General features: G+C 43.5%; 1 protein-coding gene across 3 annotated transcripts; it reads left to right on the top strand.

The window, feature by feature from the left end:
* The first annotated feature begins 32 nt into the window (after positions 1 to 32).
* On the top strand, positions 33 to 10,095 carry nudt17 (nudix (nucleoside diphosphate linked moiety X)-type motif 17). 3 transcript variants are annotated; one of them, XM_085176311.1, is made up of 10 exons: positions 33 to 1,278; positions 4,917 to 5,029; positions 5,114 to 5,230; positions 5,341 to 5,524; positions 5,650 to 5,675; positions 5,803 to 5,895; positions 5,997 to 6,095; positions 6,342 to 6,475; positions 6,776 to 7,077; positions 7,178 to 10,095. In XM_085176311.1, the coding sequence occupies exons 2-9, from the start codon at positions 4,955 to 4,957 to the stop codon at positions 6,939 to 6,941; spliced, it is 894 nt and encodes a 297-aa protein (XP_085032437.1). In that variant the 5' UTR covers positions 33 to 1,278; positions 4,917 to 4,954; the 3' UTR covers positions 6,942 to 7,077; positions 7,178 to 10,095. The 3 variants fall into 3 exon arrangements, with proteins under 3 accessions (XP_085032437.1, XP_085032436.1, XP_085032435.1); XM_085176310.1 differs by having other exon boundaries at positions 4,894 to 5,029; XM_085176309.1 differs by having other exon boundaries at positions 33 to 5,029.
* The last annotated feature ends 4,617 nt before the right edge of the window (positions 10,096 to 14,712 follow it).

Raw genomic sequence — 14,712 nt, 5'->3', positions numbered from 1 at the left:
CCTCCACAGCCTCCCAGTCTCTCATTTCTCTGCATCATCTAAGAATTAAACACCTGTCACTTACAGTATTTGTACTGAATACATTTTCTGTCTTTCAAACTGCAAAAAACCTTCAGAATGTCAGTAAAAGGATTAATGGTCTCCAGCTGTTTTAGAGCCAAATAACAAGAAGAGAAATGGACTGATTCTTATATAGTGCTTTTCTACTCTCCCGGAGTACTCAAAGCGCTCTATACAACATGCCACATTCACCCAGTCACACCCATCCTCACAAGCACCGACTCTAAACTGAGCGCTAACAACATTCACACACAGAGTCAAACTTCAGTGGATGCATCGGGGAGCAACTTGGGGTTAGTGTCTTGCCCGAGGATACTTGGCCAAGGATACCTGGAGGTATCGAACCTCCAACCTTCTGATCAGTAGGTGACCAGCTCGACCTCCTGAGTTAAAGCCACCCCGAAAAAAATGCTCTCAATAAAAAAGTTTCCCCGATAGACCTTTTCCATTTTCTGACAAAAGTTTCATTGACAGGATTTCATAAACAACAAAGGTATACTCATAGTGTGTTAAAAGCCAGGGCATAAAAATGTGTCTTTAGTAGTGATTTAAAGTGATCACGTGTTTGTGCCGATCTAATATTTAGGGGGAGACTATTCCAAAGTCTGGGACCTGCCACAGAATCTCTATAGCATTTGAGATCAGTCCGTGGGATGGACAGCATTAATTTTGAGCTACACCTCAGGGTTTTTCCTGGAACAGAAACAGAAAGGAGCTGAGGCAGGTAGGAAGGGGCTCGGGCGTTAAGCGACTTAAAAACAAAAAGTCAAAGTGTAAATTGGATCCTGTAGGAGACGAGAAGCCAGTGTAGAGAAGCTAAAACTGGGGTTATACGTAGGGCTGGGTGTCATCACTGATTTCTAGAATCGATTCGATTCAATTCGATTTGATTATCAAAACCCACCCCTAGTCATATGCTCTCTGTTTGGTACCAGTTAGCAGGCGAGCAGCTGCTAACTATTATAATTTATTTAATCTGGCGCACACAACATTTTACTTCAATTACAAAAAAATCCCCAAAACATTAAGTTTCTGTAAAATACCATGATGGGGGAAGTTAATGGTTCAGGATTTTTCCATAAACAATAAAAAATACGAAGATTGAATCAGTTCGACCAAAACGAAGAAGACAAGCTTTTATTTTGAAGTATGGAAGCGGAAGTTGGATCCGGCTGAAATGACCTGCAGGAGTTAGCGAGCGCCTTCTTCTCTTTTTCAGTAGGTTTCTGCTTCCTCTGCTGTGTTTCTGAGCGAGCCTGTGTATCGGGGTTAACCCGTAATCCCTTCACTAACACATGTACAGGTTAATGTGCAGGAAGTTGTTTTTTCCAGAGCGTTTTACTTCCGCTAAACGAGGGTGTTAGCTAAAGTTAGTTAGCTTTGTGGACAATTGACGTTTGAGCCCAAAGTCCCAGCTGTTGACAGCTGTTCTGCTAACAGGCGGTCTGTGTTTGTCTGGTTTAAACAGCTGGACTCGGCACTAAAGTTATGAAAACGAGCTGCTTAATGAACACTTGGTTGTTTGAATGAATATAATCAATAATATAATGTGTTTTCTTCTGAAATGGCTCATGTTTGCTTTTTCCCAGCGCTATGTTTTTATTCGCAAAGCACTTTTATACGTCCTGTAATAACGAATGTAAAACTGACTGAAGTTAAACATGTCTCGTTCAAGAGAGACCAGGTCAAGAGGGCCGCACAGATGACAACAAATATAACATTAACCGTTTTAATAAAGGTGTTTGAGTGGCTAAAAAAGACCGGATCTACAGTAAATCAGAATCATGACCTACAAAACAAGAAATATCTTTATTTTATATAAACACTCTCAGAAGTTATCAATGTCAGATATTTAAAATACACTAAAAACACACAGAACCATCACAAATCACTTCTTAGCACAACACCGTGATCTCACTGCCCCTTTAAATATTTCTCTTTCTCCCTTTTCACACTTGTGCTGACTGTGAGTCATTCCAGCATCTCTAGGCCATGACATAGAGAAGCAATGTTGCTGTGCTGTGTAATAGTTTGGAAACATGACACTGATCCAACACCTCGAGGTCCTGAAGGTTTCTGCAGGATCACCGAGGCTTTCAGGATCTGTAGATCTTCACAGTCTGATGCTTTCGTGTTTTGATGATTTACTTTTGCCACTACATTAAAAAAGTAAAAGGAGTCCTGAATATGTTCTGACCAGCCACGTCTCTCACATAGTGATATGATCCTTCCAGTTTAATTAAAACGCACTTTCTCCAGTGAAAGATCAGCAGATCAAATATCCTGGGGATCGGTGCAGTTAGTTATTGATGCGTCCATCAGGATACGGATGCTTAACTGAGTCACAGAAAAACTAATGAACCAAAAACAGTTTTAGCGGAGCTGTAATGTGTTTTTGTGTGGATACATTCTGCACTGATGATATTATAAGAGATCAAAAATGCTGAAAACTCTAAATTTCATCCCATTTTATGCATTTCGTATTCTAGTATTTGGAGTTTAGAGGTGAAACTGAGCAAAGATCAGCTGATTGTGAGGCGTCAGGTGGGACAAACATGTTAATGTGTTTGGATTTATTACATGTTTACGGTCATTTTAGCTTAAACTCTGTGTTATGTGTTAAAATCAGTGATGGGATTAACGGCGTTACAAGTAACGGAGTTACTTTTTCAATAACTATTCCTATCATTACAACGCTGTTTCCGTTACTAACACAAAAATGCGGTCCGTTACTATTTTTCAACAAACAGACGGTTGAAGCTGTGTTCAGCTTACCGCATCTTATATCAGCTGCAGGAAGTAGCTGTAAGTAATCTGGACGCTACAGCTTTAAGCAGCTGCGCGGACGGTGGTCACGAGCACTGTCTAACACAACACCTGGAGCTCAGGGGGCAAAATAATCGCATGAGTGCTGCTGTTTGACTGAGGAAGAGTAAAGTAGTCGGGGTAAGCCAATCACATGACCACTTCAACTATACCAGTTTATAAACTGTGTTGATGGGCCAGTAAAACCAGAGTCATGATAAACAAGATATACGCGGCGTTTGTTCCTGAATAGTTTCGTCATGTTTACTGTCTAAGCGCAGCGCAGCGAGACCTCTCTGCTTATCAGCAAAAAACAAAAACAAAACCAGCTCGTTCGTGTTGGTGGAAAAAATGCACCATGTGGACCAATCAAAAAATGATATGACAACATGACATTTGGTTGTTTAGGAAGAGGCGGAAGTTTTAGGAGTGACGTGTTGTCTTGTGTAGTTAGTGTTGTGGATAGTTTTGTGTTGTGTGTCAGAACAATGAGGCGACTGCTGTCTCCAGGTAGAAACAGGAGTGACACACCTGCTGCTGTCAGACCTGCAGGTATCAGGCTGTGATGTTGTTTGCAAAACTTGTGCATATAATTTTAAAACTGTCAGTTTATGTTTGCATTTGAAGTTATGAAATATGATCATTAAACATGTTTGTGGTTGTTACAGTTAGGGCTGCCACGATTAGTCGACTAGTCACGATTACGTCGACTATAAAAATTGTCGACGACTGATTTAATAGTCGACGCGTCGTTTGAAGCTTTGTAAGATCCCAAAAGACGCAGGAATAAGTAGTAGGATTTAAGAGTGTAATAACGGACTGAAACAGAAGATGGCAGCACTGCATGTACAAGGATGGCAGCTGCCGTTAAACCCCGAAGAAGAAGAAGTAGCTGTGTCCCAGAATTCATAGCGCAGCCCAGCTCAGTTTCCAACAATGGCGGCAGCTAGTTAGTTTTAAAATTACTCTTATTATTCTTTCTGGGTCACAAAATAAACGTTTAACATATTTTCAGGCGAGAATGTAGCTGTGTAAACCTCAAATATCTGCTCAGTTTATCAAGACACCACATATTTTCAAAAGCGCTCCGACGTTTTCGGAGATGTCTGTTACCCACTAGCTCGATAGCTAGCCGGGGCTAGGCTCACTAGAGCCGTGAGAACACCGGACTGCCGCTAATCGTTTTCAAACCCACCGCTGTCTTTCGCTACTCAGGTTAAACATGATATATAAGTCACTTAGATAACTTAAAAATGTTATTGTTTGGCTTTTTTTCAGTATTTTATTTGTTCCAGAGTAAATCGGTTTGGCTGAGATTAAAGTTATAGTTTTTACACAGCTGAATAAACGTCAAGCAGACAGCTGATTATCAGAAGTGTGAGATGCTCGAGAATTTACTCCGGTGTCCTGTTATATTTTAGATAGCAAGGAGTTTATTAAACTTCACCGAAACAATCTGCAAATTTCATTAAAATTTAATAAACTATCATCTTGTAGCTGTAAGCTAATGATAGTTATATAAGAGCAGATGCTGCTGGTGCAATAAGCTGTACGCTGTACATCCAATGGATGATGATCTGATTAGTTGACTAATCGCAAAAATAATCGGTGACTAGTCGACTATCAAAATAATCGTTTGTGGCAGCCCTAGTTACAGTAAAAAATATAACTTTTTCTACTCGGATTTTATGTGTTTTGTCTGATTTGAGATCAATTGTGTTAATACAGTTTGTCAAAATGAAAACATACCTGTAAATTTAGACATGTGAGGCTGTGCTGATGAGACCAAACAAGGCAAAGGAAACAGTTTTTAAAGGTGAAATGTGGAGGAAACATCAAAAGTAGTTAAAAATGGCCGATTATACCCCAGAGGGTTAAACGTTTTTTTAAAGTAACGCAATAGTTACTTTTCAAGTAACTAATTAACTCAGTTACTTTTTTGAAGAAGTAACTAGTAACTATAATTAATTACTTTTTCAAAGTAACTTGCCCAACACTGATTAAAATGGAGTGGACTGTCCTTTCAAGGCGTGTTGTGGTCACGTGTTCAGCTCCCGCAGACGGACGTGGTCGTGGTCGAGGGGTCGCCATGGATAAAGTGAGGAGGATCCTGGTGTATGTGTGCAAAGAGCGAGCGGCTCCACGGCGAGCTCAGTTTGTTCAGGTTGGTGCAGACGTCGTCTCACGCCATCTTTAGAGCAACAGAGGGGGCGCTGTTGTCATCTTTCTTCTTCTTGATGTGTCTCAGAGTGTAACGGGTCACTTCACTGACAGCGGCGAGGATGAGGTGGAGGTGAGCTGCACGCTGGAGAAAAATCAGTTCATTCTTTGCAAAGGAGACGGAGGACGAGGGGTCCCGCTGAAGGTCAGACACGCTGAGCATTCGCTCCTCTACATCCGTACTCAGTTCAATTTAATTCAGTTTCACAACAGCAGCTGTCCCAGGCTCAGGGTTTCCTGCTGTCTCTCTCTCAGAGACCCGCTTTCTGTCCCATCAAACACCTGTCAGCCACGGACGCAGCTGCAATCCCATTGGACATCCAACAGCGTGGAGTGGATGTGGGTGTGGCTATCCTCCTGCAGACAGCCAATCAGAGAGTGTTGCTGACACGGCGGGCAAAGGAGCTTCGCATATTTCCCAACGTCTGGGTTCCTCCAGGTTCAGCACACACAGATCTGTGTTTGCACACATTATTAAACACACACACACACACACACACACACACTCGTTGTTATGGGTTTTCTCGTTTTGTAACGCTCTTCATGTATTGTGTTAATATTTAGGAGGTCACGTGGAGCTGGATGAGACGGTAAATGTTTCCTTTGCTTCCCAGCATCATTTTACGTGTCGTTCAGTCAGTGTGACGACTTCTACAACAAGGCGAACGAGGTTAACACAAAGTAACTGTGTGAACTTTATTCCTGTAACGTGTGAAGCTGCTGGGTGCAGGTCTGAGGGAGCTGCACGAGGAAACTGGACTCAAACTGGAGCCGGAGCAGGTTTCTCCAACAGTGCTGGGCCTGTGGGAGGTGAGCGAGTGACCCGAGTGTCTTTTCATCTCTGCTGCTCTTATTTACATCGCGCACTGTGAGGTTATGTCACAGCCCTCTGTGTTCTGTGTGACCGTCAGTCGGTGTTTCCTCCCATGCTGTCCAGAGGACTTCCTCACAGACACCACGTCGTCGTCTACATGCTGCTGCACTCGTCTCTCACTCACCTGCAGTTACAGGTAACAGCTACGGGGGCTCAGGCTGCCTCCCCTCCCACCTAATGAATGATTTGACATGATCCTTTGGATGATGATAAAATGGACCCAGCAGGCACAACTCAGCTGTTACTTTAATGTAATTATGAGTGCGTGTGGTTTAGTTTGCCTCTGTCTTTAACATTCCTCTCGTTGTGAACGATCGTCTCTGCTGTTATTTTAAAGTGAGCCGGCCTCTCGTGTGATTCCTCTCGTTGTCTCCCCCTGCAGCCGTCTCTCAGGCCGTCACCTGCTGAGGTCAGCGCGTGTCTGTGGGCGGACAGCCGGCTGGTCAGAGCCATCGTGTCTGCCGTGGACGGAGACGACGCCAGCGTTCAGCTGGACGACCTGCCGAGTAGCATCAGGTATCACGGGTTTAGATGCAGAGCTGCGAAGCTTCCAGCTCACAGAGTTTGTGCTGATGTTAATACCTGAGATGTGCTTGTGAGTCCATCAGAGCTCAGCTGCTTGTTTTGTAGTTTTCTACAGGAACACAGAGGATACTGTGCATCCTGTAAATTGTGTTCTTGCCTGTTATGTATGTGAGGCTTTGTGGCCTGACGGGTCAGAGACAAAAACAGCATGGCGCCCTCACAAAACCTGCAGACACTGACGTTAATGCAGCACAAACTGTGAGCTGGATGTTTCATGGTCTGTGTCTCCAGCGTGTCGCAGGTCTCTGCAGACGGAGCTCTGACCGAGTCTTCGATGCCTCTGGCGGTCTTCACCAGTCGCGCTCCAGCCAGCGGTCCCGACGTGGAGCGGGTCAGCACCGGGACCAAGTTCGCCCTGGAGCTGTGGCTGAGGAGCCTCGATGTCCCTGACCTGTGACCCCAACCCCCTTTAAAAGCCCACCCTGCAGACATCAAGAAGGACGCACAGGGATGAGAAAAATGGTGCTGCTGTGGATCCACTGCTGTTCTTCACTGAAACACTGAACACTGCAGGCCAGCAGGGGGCGGTGCAGGCCAGCAGGGGGCGGTGCAGGCCAGCAGGGGGCGGTGCAGGCCAGCAGGGGGCGGTGCAGGCCAGCAGGGGGCGGTGCAGGCCAGCAGGGGGCGGTGCAGGCCAGTGCACAGGTGGCTGTTTAATCAGCTCATCTTTCAGTCTCATGTAAAAACAGTGAAACATATTAATGTACAAACTTTTATCAGGTGTCACTCTGAAGGTGCTCATGTTTGCAGCGTCACATTTCTGGATAAATAATATAATAAACCCGTATTTTTGTTTGTGGCGTCTCCTCAGAGACGTCCGAGAAGACGAGTTTTCCAAAATCCTGTTTCGACGTCCTGGACTTATTATCTGAAACGATCGTGTCATTCAAATAAAAATCTGTTTCCTTTTCACATAAATTCGATTTTTCTTATTTAAATAAAAGTTTGCGCTGCACAGCGTACCTCAGAGGAAGCTCGTGTACTGTGGAAACTTAAACACTGGATGTTTGGTTAGTTTGTTTGCAATAAATATTCTGTCCTGAACTCTTCTTGTTATATTTTTTTCTTGTTTTAATATTTAGCTTTTCAGAGCCGGCCTCTCTGCTTTCACTCACTGTCAGTCCTCGTGCCTGAGCAGTTACAGACCACACTGACCTCATTCAAGGATAAAACAGGAGCCAATGCATGGAAACCAACTAACAACTAAGCAAAGAACCAAGTTTAAAAAGTGTCTTTAGGCTCTTTGTCACACAAACACGTGTTCGTGAAACATATGAAGATTACAGTTTGACATTATTGAGCAAACAAGGTGATTCTGAAAGAGCTGCAAACCTGGAACATGTCAGCGTGCTCTGTGTGAGCCGGACAACCTTCAGCCTCCAACTTCTGATTAAGTTTGATGCTCCAGAGACGTAAAACAACAGCTGGAAACGAATCTTTGCTTTAACTTTACCGTTAAAGCAAAGAACAGAGTCAGAGAATATCTGACACATAAAATTCTATATTTCTCTTCAGATTGAATGATTTTAACTGAACGATTTACATTTATATACTATTTTAATTTGTGACTATATCAGTAAAGTTTGGGGGAAATTGAAGAGTTAAAACTGTGTCCCTCCAACCATCTTCTGCAGTTACTGTTTCTAAGGCAGACGTGCAGAGTTTCAGCTCTTTTTCATGAATCATATCTTCTTCCTGTCGCACAGGATGAAACCTGACGGCCTTTCTGTTTGTGTTTCTGTTGTTTCCATCAGCTCAAAGCAAAACAAGCAGGTCGACGATATGAAGGAGGAATGTGAGGGAGTAAAACACAAACTGAAGAGAGAATGATGCACAGGTGAACACGATCAAGACGGTGACAAGAGCTGACTTCCTGTTTCAAAAAGAAGCCCCACCTGCTCTCCAAACCTTCTGTTTGTGAGGGGCAGCCAATCAGAAGGAAGTTGGTTTATAAGGAGACCTCAGTTCACATGGAAGGTGAACTGAGATAAGCTCAAGTCCTGCTGTTGGATGATAATTATTTTTTTTAAACTGTGAATCTTGCATATTTACTCTAGTAGACGTTAAGTAAAGAGGTGAGAATCACGTAAAGCTGCTTTAAAATGCTTTTTTGAATCTTGAGAATAAGTAACTTCCTGTGTGCGGCGTGAACACACACAGGTGTACTGAGCACGATGTTTGTGACCTGGCTCAGTTTCAGATAACCAGCTGTGGTTGGTGGTCGGCCACGCCTTTAACCAACGAAACCAGGAATGACATCAGTTTGGATCAGAAGTGTTATCACTTCCCTCCCAGGGTGGAGCCTCTCCATCCACAGTGCCTGAGGTGCACCACCCTCCCACTCTGGACGCCGCTGTCACACATGACTCTGTAATGGCCCGCAGTCCTGTCTAACCTGGACCGGCCTCACTGGGATTCAATAGTCCTGACCTACATTTGGTTTTTACAAAAAGCTCCAGAGTAAAATTTCACACTGCTGCCAAGAAAGAGCTGCGCCTGAGCCAGATTTGGGGAAACCCACGAGTGATTTCAAGCCAGGCTACAGACACACAGTACAGGTGCATCCCTTATTCATGCAGTAATAAGAGGAACCACTGGCCTCTGTGTGGTGTTGTAATGGAGACATGACAGCACGATCTCTTGGTGTGTCTGACAGTTATAAATGAAGGCAAACAAATTACTGTGATACTCCCAGCTCCTGTCCCACAGGAGAACAGCAGGGATAGTGGGTGTGGAAAGTCATGGAGAAAGTTCAGTTCTGATCAGACACAGCGCGTCACTCAGCATGTGTCGAATCTCATTCGTCTGCTTCAATAATGACCTTGAATCCAACAGGAAGTCTGAAGAACTGTTACAAAGCCAGCTTCATAGAAGCCGTTCCAGGTTCATTCCATGTAAAATCCATCAAACTTGGTAAACTTTGAGGAGACGTCGTGCGGCCTCGGCTGCTTAATCAAGTTGTGTCATATTTGATGGCTTCGAGTTTCCTCTTTTAACAAAGCTCACGTCTGTGAAACAGCAGCATTGATGTTTAATAAGAGTTTGTCTGAGGATGAACTGAACACACGATAAGTTTGGTTATAAGTCATAAGCTGAACCAGTCTAGACCTGGATGAGCCGTCACTGTGAAACTGTTCAAAGTGTGAAGGTAACATTTTCATGGCTTCAGTAAATATACTAAAGTTACTGGAGAAAAAACAACTGCGGTCAAGTGAGCCTCACTCACAAGTCACAGTCAAGCTAGCCGCACCTAAAATGTGGTTGCACTACTCTTACGCATATTACGGTATGGGTGAAGCCCGGCTTAGAAACGCAGTCTTTTGTGTCCTGACAATATTTTACTTCACAATCCACTCCCAGCTTTGGTTCATCTCCACTTTCCCCCTGTGATCCACAGCAAAAATTACTGTATGACAATATATATAACAATAAAATTTACCCAATATACTCTACTGTACTTTTAATATCCTCATCTTTGAGCTCAGATTACAGGAAAACTGTAAGAGGTGATGCAGATATCTCACTGGATTCTGACTCTGGGTGACCCCCACTCTTCACCTGTGATCCACAGCAAAAATTACTGCACGGTTTTCCAGAAAATTGATAGTAAACTTTGCACAATTTACTCTACTGTACTTTTAATATCCTCATCTTTGACCTCAGATTACAGGAAAACTGTGAGAGGATATTTTCACTGGATTCTGAATCTAGGCCATCTGCACTCTGCACCCTGTGATGCTTCTTGCAGGCCTTTCAGACTGATCTGGTAAGAGCCTTTGGTAATCGTGCCTACAACAGGCCTGTCACGTTCATGTGTGATGGATCCCTGGTACTCCTCCGATCCGTTTCCATGACATCCTGCAGAACAAGTCTAGAGGATCTGCTGCAGAAGTACTATGTCTTACTGAGTGGCAGCATTCAGCACAGCAATTCAACATTCCCATTCTTCATCCATGTTTGAGCCATGTCATGAAAAATGCCAAGGACCTTTGTAAAAAACATTTATATCAATAATTTAAAAAGAATACAAGATTTGTAATGTAAAGGTCCTACTAACAGTGATTTCATTCATTCATTTCCCAGCATTCCAGAGAACTACAGGCTTGGAGTGCATGTGTTTGGGCTCCTTGCATGCTGTGATAACTTGGATGGATGGACATGGATGATGTTGTCCATAGTGCAGCAATAGTGTTTTGCAGTCCTTGTAGTGGACGGAACGTAACAAAACACTACAACAACTTGAAAATCCTCATGCAGAAACAGGGGACCCTGGATTTGGATGAAAAGACTGTGATTGCTGAAGATTACAAGGTTAGCTAAGATTTATTTCTTAAGTAACCATATTAATAACTTTTTACTTGTGTCTGTCCCAAATGAATTAATGAATTCACATTATTTTAAAAATATATATTTTAAACCACAATAACATTTTATATAATAATTTTTTCTTTGGTTTGATAACTTGCTGAATACAGATATATATCTGTTACAGACTGATGTTCATGCCCCCTTGAAGACCCATTTCCAGGCAATTGTTGACAATGCAACACTGGACTGTGAGGGCGAAAGAAACATCTTTCATGCACCCAAATTTATTGCCGGTCTGGTAAAACCGTGCAGTAATTTTTGCTGTGGATCACAGGTGCAGAGTGGGGGTCACCCAGAGTCAGAATCCAGTGAAATATCTGCGTCACCTCTTACAGTTTTCCTGTAATCTGAGCTCAAAGATGAGAATATATAGAGTACAGTAGAGTATATTGGGTAAATTTTATTGTTAATTTTCTCTGAATCATACAGTAATTTGGGCTGTGGATCACAGGGGGAAAGTGGAGATGAACCAAACTGGGAGTGGATTGTGAAGTAAAATATTGTCAGGACACAAAGACTGCGTTTCTAAGCCGGGCTTCACCCATACCGTAATATGCATAAGAGTAGTGCAACCACATTTTCGGTGCGGCGAGCTTGACTGTGACTTCGTAAGTGAGGCTCACTTGACCGGTGAAAAAACATCACCTGATTCTGGCGGTCAGGTGACAGGACAACACGACAAGATGTTCCTGGCAGAATATTTTGTGTGTATTTTACAAGAAGTTATTTTTAGCACTTAAATCCACTAAAATTATTTAGATTCATAGTTTTTTATTGTTTTCCATTTTGAATAAAACATCATTGTTGCAAGAGCTTGGTTTGCATTGCCGGTGTTGTGCCAAAGTAGGTATCCCCGACAGAATTTGTTTCCCCTGCGTCGGGAGCACACGCCGGACTGTCCAAATCACGGACAAACAGTATCCCACATTGTTGATTTTTTGTTCACAAACACTTCTTATTATGACGCATTACTCCTGAAACTTTGGAGGATTTAGCTCTTTATATAGTAAAGTTACAGGAGAATAAGAATAGTTATCAGCCAAAACGTTAATGATTTATTAAAATAATCCCATCTGATACCCCGTGAGCAATAAATATATAATTTTCTGTTGTAACCCTCAAACTGAATGGTAATGTAACGATACTAATTTTTCACTTTTTCACAAAATGAAAACATCAGTACTTCTTGGTGCTCCCAGCACAGGGGAAACAAATTCTGTCGGGGATACCTACTTTGGCACGACACCGGCAATAAGTCGTTCCCGGTGGGTGATGGGCTCCGCCAGGGCTGCCCTTTGTCACCGGTTCTGTTCATAATTTTTATGGACAGGATTTCTAGGCGCAGCCAAGTGGCGGAGGGCTTTCGCTTTGGTGGCCTCAGAATCTCGTCTCTGCTTTTTGTGGATGATGTGGTTCTGTTGGCTTCATCGGGTGAGGGCCTCCAGCTCGCACTGGAGCGGTTCGCAGCCGAGTGTGAAGCAGCAGGAATGAGGATCAGCACCTCCAAATCTGAGGCCATGGTTCTCAGCCGGAAAAGGGTGGAGTGCCCACTCCGGGTCGGGGATGAGGTCCTGCCCCAAGTGGAGGAGTTCAAGTATCTCGGGGTCTTGTTCGCGAGTGATGGGAGAAGGGAGCCGGAGATCGACAGACGGATTGGGGCTGCAGCTGCAGTGATGCAGACGCTGCACCGGTCCGTCGTGGTGAAGAGGGAGCTGAGTGTAAAAGCGAAGCTCTCAATTTACCGGTCGATCTACGTCCCTACCCTCACCTATGGCCACGAGCTGTGGGTAGTGACCGAAAGAACGAGATCGCGGATACAAGCGGAGGAAATGAGCTTCCTCCAAAGGGTGGCTGGCATCTCCCTCTTACATGTGTGGAATATAAAAGCTCCTAAAAATGTGCAGAAACACAAAGATGATGGATTTTTAAAATCACACCACTTATAGATATCTGTATATGATTACTCCACATTAACCTAACATCACTGCTTACATCTTCTCGTCCACTGAAATCTTTTGTGTTATTTCTATTAATAAGAAACACTAATAGCTTTATTTATAGATTTCATAAGAAAGAGCAGCTGTTTTTAACATTTAGATGAAAAGCATTTGTCCGTCATACTCGTTCATAGTTTGGTACTTGAAAGGAAAAAGACGACTTTTGGCTGCTCAATAAACTGAACGTGACTTTTTGAAAAGAGAAAATAATTCGATTGCGTAACAAAGTTCCTGCCCTGACGTCAGCATCCATGGGAGGTTTGTGGAAAGGCAGACACTCCCGAGCTGTCCGAGCTCGGCTGTTGTGTTCCTGAGGTGAATAAAAAGTAAAAGTCAACAGAAGGGCCGAGCCCTGTCGCAGTCACACGAGCTTCCTTTCAAAGCATTCGCTCAGGTGAGTCAGGCAGATGAATATCAGCCTGTCAGTCATCATGAAACCCGGGTCCTTAAGTGCATTACACGTGTTATATCTAAGGGCGTTTAAAGCACTGATTGCAGAGGGCCTGACATGTTTCCTGTTATGAGATGTTAAAGCTGGATTTAGAGTCCAGATTTGCCCAAACGACCCAGCAAACATTTCCACCCTGACAACCGTCAGCTGAGGTCGTCTCTCAGCATCGTCTTGGTTTAAAAACAGCTCTGAAAATAAAACACTATCTCTACTTTCAAGATTAGGCTTCAAACTTTCCTTTTTGCTAAAGCATATAGTTAGGGCTGGACCAGGTGACCCTGAATCCTCCCTTAGTGATGCTGCAGTAGGCGTAGGCTGCCGGGGGATTCCCATGATGCACAGAGTACTTCTCCTTCACTCCTCAATGTTTCTGTTAGAGTTTACTTCCTATTAAAAAGGAGTTCTTCTTCCCTGCTGTCACCACTGTTGCTCACTGGAGATGATTTGATCAGTGGGGTTTCTCTCTAATGTTTTAGGGTCTTTAACTCATAATATAAAGCCCCTTCTGGTGACTGTTACACTGGGGCTAAAATTGAACTGGAGGATAGGGCCAGGATATGTCCTTCAACACACATATTAAACAAATATGTAAGACTGCGTTCTTCCATTTGTGCAACATCTCTAAAGTTAGAAATATCCTGTCTCAGAGTGACGCTGAAAAACTAGTTCATGCATTTATTACTTCCAGGCTGGACGACTGCAATTCATTATTATCAGGATGTCCTAAAAACTCCCTGAAAAGCCTTCAGTTAATCCAAAATGCTGCAGCAAGAGTCCTGACAGGGACTAGAAAGAGAGAGCAGATTTCTCCTGTTTTGGCTTCCTGTTAAATCCAGAATTCAAAATCCTGCTCCTCACATACAAGGTCTTAAATAATCAGGCCCCATCTTATCTTAATGACCTTGTAGTACCATATCACCCTATTAGAGCACTTCGCTCTCGCTCTGCAGGCCTACTTGTTGTTCCTAGAGTATTTAAAAGTAGAATGGGAGGGAGAGCCTTCAGTTTTCAGGCCCCTCTTCTGTGGAACCAGCTTCCAGTTTGGATTCGGGAGACAGACACTATCTCTACTTTTAAGATTAGGCTTCAAACTTTCCTTTTTGCTAAAGCATATAGTTAGGGCTGGACCAGGTGACCCTGAATCCTCCCTTAGTTATGCTGCAATAGACGTAGGCTGCCGGGGATTCCCATGATGCATTGGGTGTTTATACACATCTCTGCATGTGATCATTAGTTGTTATTAACCTCTGTCTCTCTTCCACAGCATGTCTTTTATCCTGTCTTCCTTCTCTCACCCCAACCAATCACAGCAGATGGCCCCGCCCCTCCCTGAGCCTGGTTCTGCTGGAGGT

Source organism: Neolamprologus multifasciatus, chromosome 11 (assembly GCF_963576455.1).
Source record: "Neolamprologus multifasciatus chromosome 11, fNeoMul1.2, whole genome shotgun sequence".
Classification (NCBI taxonomy): domain Eukaryota; kingdom Metazoa; phylum Chordata; class Actinopteri; order Cichliformes; family Cichlidae; genus Neolamprologus; species Neolamprologus multifasciatus.
Note: the sequence above shows the minus strand (reverse complement) of the source record. Positions and strands in the feature narration are given on the sequence as shown.

Excerpts from the sequence above, each read along its gene's own strand:
- nudt17 (XM_085176309.1), top strand. The coding sequence starts at position 4,871 with ATGGAGTGGACTGTCCTTTCAAGGCGTGTTGTGGTCACGTGTTCAGCT. Across the intron at positions 5,030-5,113 it reads GGCGAGCTCAGTTTGTTCAG|AGTGTAACGGGTCACTTCAC; the intron begins GTTGGTGCAGAC and ends GATGTGTCTCAG. Across the intron at positions 6,476-6,775 it reads GACCTGCCGAGTAGCATCAG|CGTGTCGCAGGTCTCTGCAG; the intron begins GTATCACGGGTT and ends CTGTGTCTCCAG.